General features: G+C 40.5%; 1 protein-coding gene across 3 annotated transcripts in view; it reads right to left on the bottom strand.

Moving 5' to 3' along the window:
* LOC124233511 (DNA-binding protein SATB2) overlaps nt 1–17577 on the bottom strand; it is a 181921-nt gene that overhangs the window by 93119 nt on the left and 71225 nt on the right. For all 3 annotated transcript variants that reach the window (XM_046650661.1, XM_046650660.1, XM_046650658.1), the window contains exons 4-6: nt 13629–13755; nt 12356–12479; nt 1289–1391 (exon numbers count right to left, since the gene is read on the bottom strand). In XM_046650661.1, the coding sequence (XP_046506617.1) occupies nt 1289–1391; nt 12356–12479; nt 13629–13755 (354 nt within the window). The remainder of the gene's footprint in view (nt 1–1288; nt 1392–12355; nt 12480–13628; nt 13756–17577) is intronic.

Here is a 17577-nt window from a genome sequence, read left to right as displayed (position 1 = left end):
ACCTATTATGGTGCAAGAAATATCCCAAATTCCCTCAGGGACTAGTAGCATTTTAATTGAACAGCATTTGCATTGGGGTGAGAACAAAAGAATGTTTCCAACATTGACAAATTTGCAAAGGCAAAATATCACTGATACGTTTAGAGGGCCGGATGGTCTAAATAGCATGCATTTATTATATAAGAGAACTGTATTTTCAGGACCAGACGTAACTCCATATTTAATACACTACTGCTGGTACTACTACCACTACTATTAATTATTATGAATCATAGGAGTGTTTATTAAGAGGTTACTTTGTGCCAATATTGACTTATTTAGTCCTCACAGCTAGCCAGTGATTTAGACACTTTTCTTATTTCCAATTTTCCAATGAGGAGATCTAGTTTTGATGAAGTCAAATAATTTTTTCAAGCTCATACAGCCAGTTAATGGAAGACAAAGACTTGAACACAAGTCCCACCTGACAGCAGGCTCACTTTGGTTCAACCACTGCTCTGGAATTGTCTCCAAACAAACACATCAAAACTCCATTTCTGACCAAAGATTCCCTGATACCAAAACAGTCATTCCACTTGTTAATTGGTACTTAAACTGTAAATGCTGATTTAACCTACAATGACTGCTTTTAAATTTCCATTAATATATGGTTTATTGATTGAGCTTTTTAAATAGACAAGCCCGGGCTGGCCCGGTGGTGCGGCAGTTAAGTGCGCATGTTCTGCTTCAGCAGCCGGGGTTCGCCGGTTCGGATCCTGGGTGCAGACATGGCACCGCTTGGCAAGCCATGCTGTGGCAGGCTTGTATAAAGTGTATACATGTATAAAGTGTAAAGTGTATAAAGTGTATCTCATGTATAAAGTGGAGGAAGATGGGCACGGATGTTAGCTCAGGGCCAGTCTTCCTCAGTGAAAGGAGGATTGGCAGCAGTTAGCTCAGGGCTAATCTTCCTCAAAAATAAATAAATAAATAGATAGATAGACAAGCCTATCTAAAATAAACCATTTCAAGATATTTCCAAAAATCTTGGCCTTCACAGCCATCTCTTGTGAAAACTATAAACTTCATATATTAGGCTATGAATTTTACTTTTAGTTCTGATACCACCTTTGCTTTAAGGGAGCCAATCTGGATCTCTTGATGGAAATAATAAGAATCTTACCTTTGCAAAAATTATACACAACTTTATTAAAAATTATAACTCAAATTAACATAAATTCCAAAGAATCAACAACTCATTGATCTAAGAAACTGAAAATAGGCTTTAAAAACAAACAAGTCCATTTACCTTTAATCTTCTTGTACTTCTTATACCATCGCCCAAACTCCTGGCACTTGGTTGCTGACACGTTGGCATAATATGTGCTATTTACAATGGATGAAATCATACTCTGAAAAGAGAGAAAAACCAGTTAGTGTTCATAAATATGCGTACTCCTTTTTAGGGACAAGACAGGGCACATTATAGCCCACACCAACCTCCTCTGTCTTTTCAATTTGAAGTGGTCACCCTCCTGTAAGCTAAACTAGTCAACACCACACGAGTATCTAAATTCACTATCCCTTTAATTTCCACTTGTTTGATGACAGTGCTTTCTCCAAAAACCAACCCTGGGAAAATGCCAAAGATGGAGGGGACAGGACACACAGATTAAATGCAAAGGGAAAGAACAGTAGTGATTTAGGAACCAGAGCAAGAGGTGAGATCAGATGCTCCAGCATCCGTAATGCAAATAACGCCTTTCAGATGTTTCTGTTCCGCTTCCAACTGCAATAAGCTTACACAGCCAAGAATCTGAGAACATCCGTGCTACACACTGCAGAACAACATTTAGGGAAATAAGTTAAATTAATATAATTTATAGAAACGTGTGATTAGCACTTGTGTGAAAATTCACCAAATGAAAAAATTAACAGTGCTATTTCAGAGCAGGGGAAACTAAACATAACACTTATACTGTGTTTCAACCAAAAATGAATCAAAGCTAAAACTTTCTGAGTGCTTAAGTACATGAGTCCTTCTTGCTCTTCGTCTTCCTCTCCTTCCTCAGCTCAACCCCTTAGTTGATTTGTTGGTAATTGGGGTTAAAAGGAAAGAAAAGGGGAGCGTGACCTGACTTACCACTGAAAAATTAAAATTATAATGGCATACCTTGAATTATATTGCCTACAGAAATATGTTTTCAGTCACTACGGCATATTTGGACGAACATTTGTGACAGATGTTAACTTATACCTGAATTGACACATTCAGTCACATAAATTTATACACAGATTTAACTTCTGCAAAGTCTGTCTAAAAACAAATGGACATAAACAACTCAAGAGATCCAAACGACCTACATGAGGTTTTATATCCTGCCTTACAATCTCATCTTTCTTAAAAAAAGGTATCCCCAGATACGGAGCAGCTGAACAAAATCTTAGAACTTCCAATGGCATTTCTGCAAAGGAGTTGAGATAAAAAGGATAACAATAAATCAAAGCAATGGCAACTTATTTACCAGGAGGTTAACTGCCAACAGACAGGCCTGCATAGACTCCCATTTAAAACAGTTCCTTCTGTGAGCCCATAGACCCCAGCTCTTTTAATCACCATGCAGTACTAGTGGGGGAGGGGGATCCTAATTCAATTCACAGAAACCTCTTTGGCCCTTTCTACGTAGCAGATGGCTATCCTCCCCCACTTGCTGATCTCTAAATTACAATTCTGTTCTCTAAGGGGAGATAATAAGGTGAACTCTTTCAATCTGAGGATCTAAACACAGCCCTGGGAACACAATGAGCCAGCATCACCTGAGCATCTCAGAAAACTTTCAGAGCCTTGCCTGCTACCTTAGAGGGTCAACGGAATCTTCACCTTCCTGAGGCAGGGTTCTGCTTTGCGTGTTATTAACAAAGGAGTAAAGAAGTCTCTTGGCTAGCTGGGCTAGTTCCCTCTCTGGGCTGAGCTTTCCTCTCTGTCCTAGTCTGTGAGACCCTTGAGGACAGCAACTGTGTCTGTTTCCTTTATTTTTCTTCTCCCTCATGTCTAACACAGTTCTGATGTGGGATATCTGAGTCACTGAAATATAACAGATGAAAAGGGACAGCGATGAAATCTAAAAATGCCAAACTGAAATGTCATAATAATGAAAAATTTAGCATGAAAGAAGCCTAATAATAGATACACCAGCCATACTGGTGTATGTGAATAATCGCAAATGTACTTGTCATCGCTCTATGTTGTTTGTATGAATGTTACCCCATGGAAAGGCACAGGCTACACAGCCATAGCAGGAGTCAGACCTAAACCTTCCATTGCAAAGTGGTCAAAAGCAGATGGCAATGGAAAGTATCTCAAGCACTGTCTGCAGGTGTCCCTCAACTCTTCCTGGCTCATAAGACCAGGCCACAGACCCGTATCACTCTGACGACAGATAGTCCACCTTTTCCTCACTCCTCCGCCTCCCTATTGTCTCTGCTCCAGATGCATATTCACTGACACAGCACAAGGCCAGTATTAATCTGCATGGCAAGGAAATAATATCTGAGCTTCCACTGGCTCCATCATCAGATCCTATACTAGAGTCAGGTTCACACAACTCATCTAAAAAGGAGGAGTTGGCTACCCAGAGATGCAATCAGATTTGTTCTCTTCCTCAGATTATCATAAACTAGTTTTCATCTCTACTGATAACAGAACAAAAAGTAAATAGATTTAAGCTATAAACTGAGCAAAGGAATTGGGTAGCAATTGGAGGCAGTTTCCTAGATAATAAGAATCTTTAGTCACCAGAAAAATTTCTTTGAGTTTGTGGCACATTTTATTCATTAATTCCCTGTAGGTCTTTACACCTAGTTGACACTCAAAATACTTTTACTGGTAAGACTTTTTATAATTCATCCTCATAGAGCTTTAACAACAGAAGAGGTACATTTTGGGGATATTTTAGATGAAAGGTTATGTGATGTCTCATTATTCCAGTTTCAAGCATGAACATTCTCTAACCCTAAATTAGACCATTACATTCTGATAGCCTAAGTCTGAACCACTAGGCCTCACTAGAATATTCTTGACACATAGTGCAAGGTCATCTTAATGTTAGTGTCAATTTATTTTTAAAAAATCAAAACAATACATTATAAACAAAACTGAATGAGGCTAACACAGACCCAGCACATGCTGACTTTTACTCTACATGGAACAATGTTCTCCAGAGGTCCTGGGACACAGAGAATCTGCATTTAACACATTTCATCCTTTCTATGGCCACATTTTTAAAATACTTTAAAGTCACTGAAATTGGGATGCATTTTACAATCAATAGCATCTTAGACCTGATGAGATATAGTTGCTGCAAAATGGGAGGAGTAATGATTAAAATCTCTTCCACCTACCACCCTGCTAAAAATATCTCATTTCCATTTACTGCTTTTTAAAACATGTATACAATTCTGTAGTTTACAGTTGTCTTATATGTTTTCTAATAATTCCAGAGCAACCATACAATTGGACTTTTTGGATCCACACACCTTTTTTGAACAAGATCTGAGTCTACTTTTTCAACCCAGAATGCAACCAACTCCTGGGAATCCATGTTAATATAAAGCAATACTAATACAAATAACCCAAAAGATATGTGTATTGTTATTTTTGACACTTAAACAAAGGGACATTCAGGCTACATTAAAATGACTTTGCATTTGCTAAGCATGCTCCACTTCTCACAGTGCTGGGTTGTGAGAAAGAAAGGAGGAGGGTACACACAATGGGCAGTTGAGGCAGCCCCTTTAGACTCTCAGTCACAGCCAGAAAGACGACACGGACAGTGACTGTAAGCAAAGCTATTTTATGAAAAATATTACGTATTAAAATAAATACAAAGATTTAACGGCTTCCCAACTACAGAAACTTTTTGAAAGTTTCAGACCTCTTTGTAATCAATTGTGAAATTTTAAATATGAAGATTTTAGATGGGGGATAAAATCTAGGTTTCCTCGTCTTCAGTCACTCTGACACATAGTTTTCTACTTATCTTTGAAAATTATTTTTTTTTAGTAAGTTAGTTGAGGAATTAAAATACATCAGAATGAGTTACTCCAGAGTTTACTAGCTGATTGGAATTTGCCCTAAGCCACACAGAAAGAGAACACTATAACACCGTTAGTAATACTTACTATAGCTGAATAGATTGCCTTATGTAAAAATAAATTTTCTTTTCTCTTTCTGAGACAAATTTTAAACTCACTTGTTTATTTTTCACTAGCCCAGAGAATAGATGTCAGTTGTGATTATAAGTAGGGTTCCATTTTCCAAACTGAGGGCCCAGAAGCTCAGAATGAAGAAGTATCTTGTCCTAAGTCAAATCGCAGTGGGACGCATCTCAAAGACACCACTACCGGGCCGCACTATTTCACGGGTCTCTGAAGAAGGGAAACTCATTAACGAAAGGAAGGAAATATTCACCACCACCTCCACTGCTAGCACCAGCTCAATAGCAGATTCTGCAACCAATTCTTTAGACAAAGCAAGAAGCAAAGTGACAAAAAATAAAACAATGTTGTGACCTCAGGCCCCTTATATGAGTTAATTAAGGAGTTTAGAATCAGAGAAAACTAAGGAACCTAAAGGCAATTTAAAACTTAATAGGAAAAGCAAAGCAATAAACACAGGTTAAGATGATTTGCACAATACATTTGGAAAGACAAAGATCCGAGCATCCCCTTTTCCTCCCCCTAAAAAGAAAGATAAAATAATTGGATATCCTTCACAGCATTCCCCTTGGCTTAGTGAGATTTATTTGTTTGAACAGCAACGTTATACGAAGAGTAGCTAAGCTGCAGATACACAATACACTGGCTACACAAAAGAACACTTTAATCCAAAGTGAACAGTTACACGTTCCGTCAGTGAGAAAGCCCTGTCTAAGCAGGAAGACTGCCAGAGTTGGGGGGAGTTGGCGTGAGAGTCAGGGGGAGTTGGTGTCTTGTGCCTCCCTTTCCACGTTAACATGGAGGAGACAGCGCGACGCAGGTTATGAATAATACATGCATTCTTTGCTTGTTTTCAACCTTTTCATTCTGCTTTGTGATATACTAAAAAACATAATAAACATGAGTATAATGATACTTCAATTAAGTATTTAGTAAAGGGAAAAAGCTGATTTGGAGGAATTTGTCACGGAAAATTCACTTAATGTCATTTGGCAGCCTTCTCCCATCCCTTTCTGAGCTATGCTATCAGAATTGAAAACTTTTGCCATTTCAGTTGAAAGAAACCTTTCCTCTGGGCTTTGGAGTATGAAACGACTGCATTGAGAGCTTCTCTCCCAAGTAGTCACTGAATGGCTTATCTGACGGTGGGACCTTCTTCTGTGAAATTGGGATCTTGATACCTGTCTCAGAGGGCTGCAAGGATTCGGAGGGATGATTTGTAAAAGGCCTAGCACAAGATGTGAAGGCAACAAATATCAGCTCTCTCCCCTCCACGTGATCATTTGATGTGATTATCTCCATTACTAGGTTAGGAATTCTTTTTAAGCTGTCACTCGTGAGCCTCCTTCAACATGAGTTCACGAGGCTGGACCTCAAACTAAAACAACCTCATGTGAAAATAACTGAAAGGAACTGTTGGCAACTGGTTAACACGAAACAGGATGCACCCCCACTACATACGTAAATTTAAGATTAAACCAAATGGACAGCTGGCAACTGGTTAACACAACGCTGGCCCATGCAGTTATCAGCCACTTGTCTGCAGATGAGCACACAATCAATTCGTGTTTCTCTAATGACCCAACTGGTGGCTTGATTTCACCGCCCAATTATTTTGGCATATTGTACACTTAAGTTAGTTCTTTACTGATCCCCAAATGGGCAAGGCTTCCTTAGGATGACAGAAATAACTATCCTACAGTTTACATCTTTAAAAAGTTGTATAAACACTATATCACCATCATACTGGAAATCTAGTAACATTTTCAAGGTTCAGCAACTTCTGTCATTTTGTTCCTCAAATATTTGGCAAACAAAACCTCAACCAGGGGCATAGGACAGAGCTGCTTTAAAAACATATCTATGTGCTAAGTGAAATAAGCCAGCACAAAAGGACAAATATTCTATGATTCTACTTTATGAGATATCTAGAATAAGCAAATTCACAGAGACAGAAAATAGAAGAGAGGTTACCAGGGGTTGGGGTGGGGGAATTACTGCTTAATGGTTAACAGACTTTCGGTTTGGGGTGATGAAGAAGTTTTAGAAATCAATAGGGGTGAGGGTTACACACATTGTGAATGCAATTAATGCCACTGAATTGTAAGCTTTAAAATGGTTAAAATGATTAATTTCATGTTATGTATTTTTACCACACACAAAAATTTTTTAAACATGTCTACAGTTTGAGAGAACACATTGGGGGCGGCGCAGGGGGACAATGGCAGGTGCACGCATTTGCAAACTACTTGTTCTTTCATTGCCATTTTCAGTGAACAAGACTATCTCTTTAATCATTCCATGTGCTCATCATCACAACCTATGAGGCAGATAAGGCAGAAACTGTTAGCTTTACTTATTTTAATGGATCAAAACCCTGAGGACCTGCGGTTTCGTCCTCAAGTAAAAAACGGTAAGACACAAAAAGATGTGTTCATAATGTTTTCATATTGGAACAGTTGGAAAAGACCATTGAATAAGGGATACCTGTGCCTAAGGTATGATAAAGTAAGATGCTTCAGGGACAGACTATGTGGCAAAGGAAGATGCTGGAAGTGGTGACTCAGGGGAACATCAGAGGAAAAGGAAGAGAGTCTCAACAGTTAAACACATTTTGAAAGGTGAAATCAAAAATAAATACACAGAGACACAAACACAACCTATACTTTCTAAACATCTGGCCAGTCAAGAGAATAGCTAAATCATGACTTCCCTCCCTTTAAATATATATGCCTCAGCCTACAATTGTTGCCCTCTTATGGACTTTCCCACTCTTTTCTTCTGCCTTCAAGGCTGCTCTTTTGAACTGTGGACCACTGGGATCTTCAGGAAAATATATACTAGCCACTGAATCATTCCTTTATGCAATTGCCAAACTTGAATGAGGAAATACCTAATATGGTTTGGTTTAGGGGCAATAAGGAGGAATTATTTCAAAAACAGGTATCTTTTACTCATGAACTGAGACTATTATAAATAACCCAATAACCTACCTTTCTCCTTTGAAGTAGTAGTATTAGGTGCTTCACTCCCTTCCTCCTAAATTCAAAGCGTAATCCCTCTCTCATCTTCACCACTCTCTCCCCAGCCCACCATAAAGGACCTGACTCTCAATCGGGACTCCAGTAATGCTGGTGGAATACATGTTTGAATTACTGCTTCACCTTCTTAGAATAAAAATGTACTCTTTTTCACATTACATAGGTTGAACTTAAAAAAAACGGATGCACCTGCTCTCTGACAACCACCAACAAAATGGGTGAGCTTTCCTCCACATTGAAATGCAATCTAGCTATGCAATAAGTGAATAATCTGGAATGTTTATGGTTAATAACTGTCGGATTAATGCTGGAGCCCCCATTACATGTCCATGCTGGCTGAGAAGGACTACTCCAGTAAGATTTTCTGTAATCACACAGCATACCAAAAGCCTAAATCAAATCACCCCAAATGTAAGGAACAGAACTGAGCTCCTGTTTGAAAATGTACCGGGTGTCAACCACCAAATTACTGTATTCACTTCCTAGTGGAAAATATTTTAGAGCTTCCAAGAACACTGCACAAATGATAAAATTTTACAGGACTTTCTAAAAAAAAATTTATATTTAATTTATAAAACACATTAGAGCAGTGGTTTTCCACCAAGATGGGTTTTACTCCCCTCATAGGACATTTGGCAATGTCTGGAGACATTTTGGCTGTCAAAACTGTGGGGGAGGGGGGATGGTGGCATGCTACCAGCATCTAGGGGGTAGAGGCCAGGGATACTGCTAGACATCCCACCATACACAGGACAGCCTCCTACCACAAAGAATTATCCAGCCCTAAAGGACAATAGGGCCAAAGTTGAGAACTCCTGCACTAGAATAACAACTACGTGCAAGACATACATTGTGCTGAACGCCAAGAACACGAAGATAAACAAGAGATGGCTTTGGCTATTGTGGGCAGTCCATCAGCCATGGGAACTTGGATAACACTGACAACAGGCTGTGAGAAGTGCTGTGACAGGGGTGTGTACAAACGGCTACTAAGAGCAGAAGCAGCAACTGCTCCACCCAGGAGCTCGGGGTACTTCACCAGCTGTGACTTTCCAGCTGGAATTTGAAAGATGATTTTTATCAAGTAGAAAAGAGCAGCACATGATAGTCAGGAGAAATCACGTATGCAAAAGCAAGCATCAAACTGAAGGACTCCAGGGTCACCAGCATTGTGTGCGGGGCTTCCAAAGCCAGAGATTAACACAGTACATCTCCCTGGAGGGCCAATCTCACATGGACAGAAGCAAGGTAATAATTTAACCAGTAAAGTGATTTTTATGGCACTTTAAAAAATATCAAAAACACAGGTATATGGAGTAGAATATAAACTTTGCACAAATTTTTTAAAAAACACAAGAAGTTGTTTTGTTAGCCTTGTAATGCAAAGGTTACAAGGGGACTAGTTCTGTTTCTCCCACCGTCGGGAATATTTTGGTGAAGTATGAGCCGTGGCAAATGTTCCAAAATAAGTAATTCCGTGTGTCTGGAGCACAGAGTGGGTGCAGGTAGAGGGAGGAAGGGGCTCTGGTGGGAAATCAGGCTGGACATGTCATCTTGACGCCTCTCACTGGCTCTGCTGTGCCCTCGGTACTTGCTACAGGCTGGGCAGGGGGTCATGGAGGCTTGGAGACAGGAAACAGCACAGTATCAGTGTTGGAGAAGCAGGTGGCAGGAGAAAGGTTGTGACACATGACGACTTACAATATTTCAGATGAGAGGTGATGTAAGTCTGAGCAAGGCAATGCCACAAAGGAGGAAGATTTCAGATATCGAAGCTGTAGTATCCATAGGATCAAACGTAAGAGGGACGAGAAAGAACTTTTTAGGTTGGGCAATGAGGTGGGAAAGCAATGAGACTAGAAAAAGGGGGGAAAGGGGGGTTTTTAAGGTAGGGATAAAAATGATCTCACGTGAACCTCAAGACAACTCTGCAAATTAAGTGAAGTGTGTAGATGCAATCATGCCCAGTTTATAGATGAGTTTAATGAGATGCTGGGAGTAGACGGACCTGCCCCAGAATCACACACGCAACAGAAAAGAACTGAGCTTAGAGCTCTGGGCCCTCAGCTCACGATGGGGTTCTCTCTCCTCATGTGTCTCTCATCACATTTTACAGTTATTACCAAACTTGAGAATCACAATAGATCAGTTTTGACCAAATTCCCATAGGCCTTAAAAACCCTAGATAAAATTCTGAACTGGTGATATTAAGTTAGGAGCTTGTGCCCTCCAGGCAAAGCCCATTTTGACTTCCATGTGAATCCAAGAGATAGTTAATTGTGACTAACAGTGAAATTCAGGACAAATGATTAAAATTTTTTCCAAAATTGTTCTTTTCTTTTCTTTTTTTTTTTTTTGAGGAAGATTAGCCCTGAGCTAACTGCTGCCAATCCTCCTCTTTTTGCTGAGGAAGACTGGCCCTGAGCTAACATCCGTGCCCATCTTCCTCTACTTTATATGTGGGACGCCTACCACAGCATGGCTTGCCAAGTGGTGCCATGTCCACACCCAGGATCCGAACTGGCAAACCCTGGGCCACTGAAGCGGAACGTGCAAACTTAACTACTGCAGCACCGGGCCAGCCCCTCCAAAATTGTTCTTTATCCAGTCCCTGCATATGATTAGAATAATTCAAAATATTTATTCTTTTAACTTCATAAGTAACCACAATGAAGTAAATTAAAATTCTAGCAACAAGCTTTAGCCCCTACATTTGTACCTATATGCAGGTATTGAAATGGCCTGCATGAAAGGTGTAAGCACAAGAACAGGCACATAAGTGATGGTCAAGAACTACCACTGCCCCTTTCTATCTAGCTGCCAACTACTCAGCAGCATGCCTCCTTGATTTTTTTTGGAAGGAAAAATATTAACAGCATGCTTTGCTTCAGAGGATGCATGTTCCAAAACACTCCTTAAGACACACATAAAAATTATTCAGTGCCCACCAACAATATCATGTCTCAATAATAATAGCTGATACTGTCTATGGAGCATCATTGCATGCCAGGCACCAAGCCAAGAATTTATGTGATTTATCTCATTTACTCCTCATTTATGACAGAACTATTACTATCCTGGTTTTCTTACAAAGAAATAGGCTCATAAAGGTGAGGTCATAGAGGCTTGTAAGCCAGGACACGAATCCAGATCTAAGTGATTCCAGAATGCATGTTCTTAAACATTAGGCTTCCTGCTTCCCCCGAAGACCCATTATTCTAGAACACAACTCAGGGTGCATCAAGTCTCTATGGTTCTTGCCACCTTCCCTTGAACTTCATAGACATGTAGTCTATTGTCTTAAATCAAGTGTTGCAACTCATGCCAGGAAATGGATTTCCAGTTATGGCTTTAAATAATGTCAACTTGACTTCATTTCACAGCAGTCCTAAGCCACTGCCCATAGCCACCAAAACATCATCTCAGCATTAGAAAAAGTGGGGCCATCACTCGTGACGCAAATGGAAAAGAAGCCCTTTCTTCTGCTGTCCTTCCTTTGATCCTCTCAATCTCTTTAGTTTATGATCAGTTCACTAAAAATGGAAAATTACTTTTTCTCATGATGCATTCTCACATGGAGAATTCACTATAAAATCTCCACAAATGTGTATGACCTAAAGATCATCCCTTTCTACTAGACAGAGAAAAGGCTCAATAAAGAAATGTGAATAAATTAAGATAAGCTTTGCATGGCTCACTCATGTCATTGACCAAGTAAAGCAACGATCTGGAGCCAGAGCTTTGGGAGGGGAGGTGTGGATTAGGGTCTCAACTGGCCACTTAGCCAACAGAGTAAGCTGCAGCAAGTAAAGTATTTCTCTGAGCCTTGATTTCTTGATCTATAAAACGGAGACACTGATACCCACCTCTTTTGATATATGTGAGACGTTAAAGATTGTGAATGTAAAACATTTTAATATACTCCCATTACATCAAAACTCTCAATAAATGATAACTTCTACAATAAAAAGCACCACAATCTCCACGTTTTTCCCACCTAAAACGTGGTGTGACTATAAATAAAAGACAGAGACGACAGCTGTCTAAGCAGTGGTGTCCCTCCTACTAGATGGGCCACCAGTGGCTTTCCACATCTCCCAGAACCCCAGAATACTGACCTGGGAGAGAGGGCATTCTTTGGCTAATGTGCTCTGGTTCATCTCTTTGAGTAGTTCCTTTAAGGCATTGCGGACTGTGGCATGGTTCCACTGCTCCGCAGGCAAGTCTTCCAACTTCGAACAACTGGAAAACAGAGCAAGAATGAACGACATGGCCATGCAAACCTCACTAAACGGCCTCAATGCCACCGCCACTCCCTGGTCTTGCGCCAGTGTCAGGACCGCTCAAGAATGGGCCTAAGGAGGCCGTGAATGAGGGAGGGGAGCAGAACTGCTTCTCCAGGACCTTGATAGAGCCCATTGCTGTCTCCTTATGTTGGTTATCACATTAGCCTGAAAAAAAGAGTCATTTCAGATACAAAGAAATGCTGATTTTTTAAAATAAGATTTCTCAAACCTGCTGATAGAAATGGCATGTAGTGTGACTATAAACTTCCATAATACCAATTTAATTATTGGACATTCCTAAGGTTAAACGTAAACGAATAGTCCGTCAGATTTGAAGCTTGAAGGCCCACCCTTCACCCTCATAGAACAATTCAGAGATGCTACTTTCCTAACCAAAATATAACTTTTAAGAGAAGACACTAAAGCATTCCTAGACAAGGATGGGAATGTTGGGTTCCTATTAAAGTACAAACTCTCCAAAAGGGGCGAATTGAAACCTTTACCCTAAAGGATAACTTCCCTTATATCACATGACTTGCAGGCTCTTCACATACAAGACTCTACAGAGAACCTCTAAATTCTTTAGGGCATAATTTGCTCTGGATGCTGTATCTGGGGAAAAAAAAGGAAAGAAAGCATTCCCAGAATCTCTGTGGGCCACCAGAGAGGGAAGAAAAAGATGTCCAGTGCTAGCACCTTCTTGGTAAGCCTGCTACACAAGCACAAAACTCACCCCTCACAACACAAACCTGAAACGACAGAGGTGTTTATTCTTCAAATACTACGTGCTAAGCATTTAACCAGAGGACCCATTAAATTAGGGGCTGTGGAAAGTTCCCCTTCAAGGGCTGCAGATTTTTAATGATTTATCAGGCTTCCCCTAGGTTACCACTTCACTGCTTCTGAAAACAAAACATAAAACAGTTGGAATGCGGACTATAAAGATGCCGGTGAAGTGCCCCTCCTTCCCTCCTCTCTCGCCTTTTTTCATTTCATCCAATGTCTAGAAATTAACAAAGATGGGACATGCTGATCTCTGTGGTGACTCCACGATCAACAGAGCAGCTCCGAGAGTAAGGAAGGGCAGATGCTCAGGGACACCCACCTTTGTAACTGGATTTTCAACGTCACAACATGATAGACATCTTGCAGCATGTCGGCCACTGTCGCATCAGGTGCATCTGTCACATAACTGAGGGGGAGAGGGTTCCACCTCCCCAGCTTGATTATTCCTGCACAGAGAAGAAAAATACAATAAACACATACCTGCCATTTATTAAACCTTCCCACTGTTTGTTCAATGTTAAGAAGGTCATTCAATAGTCAACACTCAAGGCCCACTCAGTGATATTTTACGACCCAGTGCAACAACCTATTTCTTTCTGGGTGACCATTGAGTGAGTTAACTATACAGGAAGATGAGAAGGAAAGGATGAGGCTTCATCATGGACAATCAGTTCTTTTATGTTTTCCTGTTTCTTAAATTACTTAGAAAACCATACGGTTACTTCCTTCCCCCAAAGTCTTGTTTTACATTCTAACTTAAGACTGATGCTAAATATACCGGACTGCTGATTTCATAGACAAAAAAAATAAAAAATAAAAAAAGGAAGCCTTAAGTAAATATAAGATTCGGTTTTGAATTGTACAAGAAGATTCCTGTGTGTGGGCTCAGCACATACACAGTCACATCCTGCTTGTGGTGTGATTCCCCGTGCGAACGGCACTGGGAGCTGATGGAGCAGTTAGAGTTCACTTCCAGATCCGCGTCTCGCCAGGCAGAGGCTTGTTTTCCAATAGCACAATGATTGACCACAGATCAGAAATAGCAAAGATCCCTTCAGCTTCCTTTTTCTTTTTTTTATTTTAATTCCTCAGCTCTTTTTAGAGGGACCATGGTCCCCTTTCCCTGTGGATTTCCTGCTGCATACGGTAAACACGTGTAACAATGGAGAAAGAATGAAAATCCTGGTCAAACCCGGGCTGCGTAGAGCATGATTTTAGGAACACCCTTGTTATAGGAAGATTCATGGGACAACTTCAGCAACATGTGGTGAAAATGCTAAATTATTCCTCAGATGGACCCGTCTGATCTGGTGCATAGGGCATACATAACATTGATGAAAAAAATAAAGAGGAATCCATTTCACAAACAACAGAGCAACACAAGTTTTTCGCATGCTATGAAAAATCTAACGGTCTCCAGGATGTCAGAAACTGTCACACACAAAAAACAGCTATGTTTTAGTGACAGAAGAGAAACAGCATTTTTATTTTTGACAATACAGGTGAGTCCAACTATACTGTTCTTTCAAAAAACATTTTTTATCCTCAAAGAGGGAAAACACCTGTATACCCAAGTGACCTTTTAAAAGCTTCACAAAATGATGGTTTACAGCTATCGGGGGATGTTCCAATAATAGGAAATGAACTTTCTGGTCAGGGCACGTCCTGTCCAAGATGAAATAAATGAATGCGCAATGCTTGACATAATGCTTGAAAACAGGGAATAAACAGAACAAAAATATTAAAATGATGCACTGTTTCAGTATTAAGATTTAACAATCTGGTGCTGAATATGCTGCAGTGTAAATAGCGCCTGGACTCAGATCCAATGAAGTAACACAGCTCTCATTCATAGTACCGTATGTCTCCAGTTCTGGCTCCTTAAGTCATATTTCACTTGCCAAGAAAAGCTGTTTTCTTGTGGGGATAGTTTTCCTAACATTCTCTCCCATGACAATGAAAAGTGCACAGCACGCAGCACGTAGCAGTCATGAAATGAACATCCAGGGCCCACTGGACAGCCACCCATAAGAGGCTGGATCCGCTTCCTTCCTTCTTTTACTCCTTCTGACATTTGAAAATACTAAAAGATACTGTGTAACATCTAACATATCTCCTTTTCTTAAAATCACTTTAAAAAATCATTATGATAGCCTATAAATGAAGTATCATCTAAAGACATGATATTTTATTATAAGAGATTAGAAGGGGAAAAAATGAAGTTGACAGTTGTGCCCTATGATAGGCGAGTAGAAGAAGGTGATTTTGTGGGTCATCCTTGTTTCTAAGATACAAAGGTAATGTGAAGAAACAAGAAACGAATCCTGCAAACTTCCATGCACGGCTCTCGCGGGGATTCATCCATGCTGTTGTGGGTCACTGTTCATTCTTTTTCATCGTTGAGTAGTGTTCCACTGTAGGAATATACCACAACACAGCCGGACAGAACAGGATGTCTCTGTATGATTTCATTATACAAAATACAAGAACGGGCAAGACGAATCAATGAGGACAGAAGTCTGCAAGCGGTTACCTATAGACGGCAGGGACACGACTGCAAAGGAACAAAGGGGATTTTCTTGTTTTGGTTAGTCGTTTCGCAGGGATAAAAAATGTCAAAATTCATGAAACCGAACACTTAATATGCATATATTTTATTGTGTGTAAATCATACCTCCATTAAAAAAAGCATTGAAGGGGAGGCATCTCTACAGGAAATGACAGACAAATCACTCTACTGGAAATAGTAATCTCCATGTAGGTAAATTCTCTCCCCACCCTGATGAGCTGGAAGGAGACTCGTTTGGGCTAGAATTAGACGCACACAGGTGTCTTCACAACTTAACACCTCCACAGGGAGCAGCTGCTCCAGGTTGGTCTCTACCTCTTGGAAGAGAGCTGTTGGCACACGCTATTTTGAGGCAACGGGACGTGGCCCGAGCTTTTTCTTTTTCGCACCGTATTGACTAATCTGCACAGTCCTAGAAGTCATGTTCTTTGCTCAAATATCTACCAGGGCCTGCGGATGCAAGATCTGCTAGGACAGCTGCATCCAGAAGGCTGCTCTCCTCCAGCCAGGCAAGGCTTGGAGTAACTCTTTTTTAATAAGCCTTTCCTCCAGACGGGGTCTCTGTCTAAAGTATTTGCCCTCTTGGGAAATACATTCCTTAGATATAGTCCTCTTTCCCTGATATAAAATCCACAAACATATTACTTGGGTTAGTGGTCAAGAGTCAATTGAGGAAATCAAATCAGGAAGCAGTATACATAGGGACTAAGAATGCAGGCAGTCCAGTTGCCTCTGTTCACATCCTGGCTCCTCCACCCACTAACTATGTAACTCTAGAAGTTACCTAACTTCTCCATACCCCTGTCCTCTCATCTGTAAAATGGCACAATGAAAGTACTGACCTTATCAGAATATTGTGCAGATTAAATGGAAGGCCCTTAGTACAGAGCCCGGATATAATTCATCTCAACAATTGTTTACAGTCATTATTTAGATGTTTTTAATACTTCTTAAAAGGAAGATATAGTTGATTTATTTCAAAAAATATTGACTAAAGGATTTTTTTAGGACTTCATTGTCTTTCGATTTTTAATTCAGTCATGTGCCTCTAAAAGGCCTGTTATTTTAAATCACAAAGGAGGACTATAGGTCAATTTTGTCCCCCCTTATAGTCCTGCCTTCCCCCCCATTCATTTCTTCCATCCTTGCTCTTCAGCACCCCCTTTCCTTTTACCTATAAGTGGGTTCAGCTCGCTTCTACTTTAAAACTAACAAAAACAGTACGACAGCCTCTTTCCCCTCAGTCCCTCATTTTTGCACCATCAAATGTACTGGACGTGCACCTCCCATTTCTCCATCAGACCTTCACCCCTAGACATCCAGTTTCAACTCTTTCCAGGAGGAAATGGAGGTTCAGAAGGGTTGGGTTATCCTGAGTAACATCACTGGGAAGTAACAGAGCCCAGATTCACTTCAAATACCACGTTCTCGCTGTCCTTAGTATCCTGTAAGACACACTGGCTCAAGTGGGAGGCACATTGGAAGAAAAGACTGGAAAAGAGCTTGGCTCCAAGTCTGGAAGGCCTTGAATGCCCAACTCAGCAGCACTCGGTATAGGTCAGAGGTCAGGATGGAGGCCTGGAATCAGAGGTGAGTTTACACCCCGCCTCCTCTGCCATCAGAGACTTTGGGCGAGTTGTTTAGTCTGCCCAAGACTCCGTTTCCATTACCTGTAAAATGGGGATAATGACGATGCCTG

This window comes from Equus quagga, unplaced genomic scaffold (assembly GCF_021613505.1).
Source record: "Equus quagga isolate Etosha38 unplaced genomic scaffold, UCLA_HA_Equagga_1.0 203_RagTag, whole genome shotgun sequence".
Lineage (NCBI taxonomy): Eukaryota > Metazoa > Chordata > Mammalia > Perissodactyla > Equidae > Equus > Equus quagga.
This window is presented reverse-complemented; position numbering and strand designations above follow the sequence as displayed.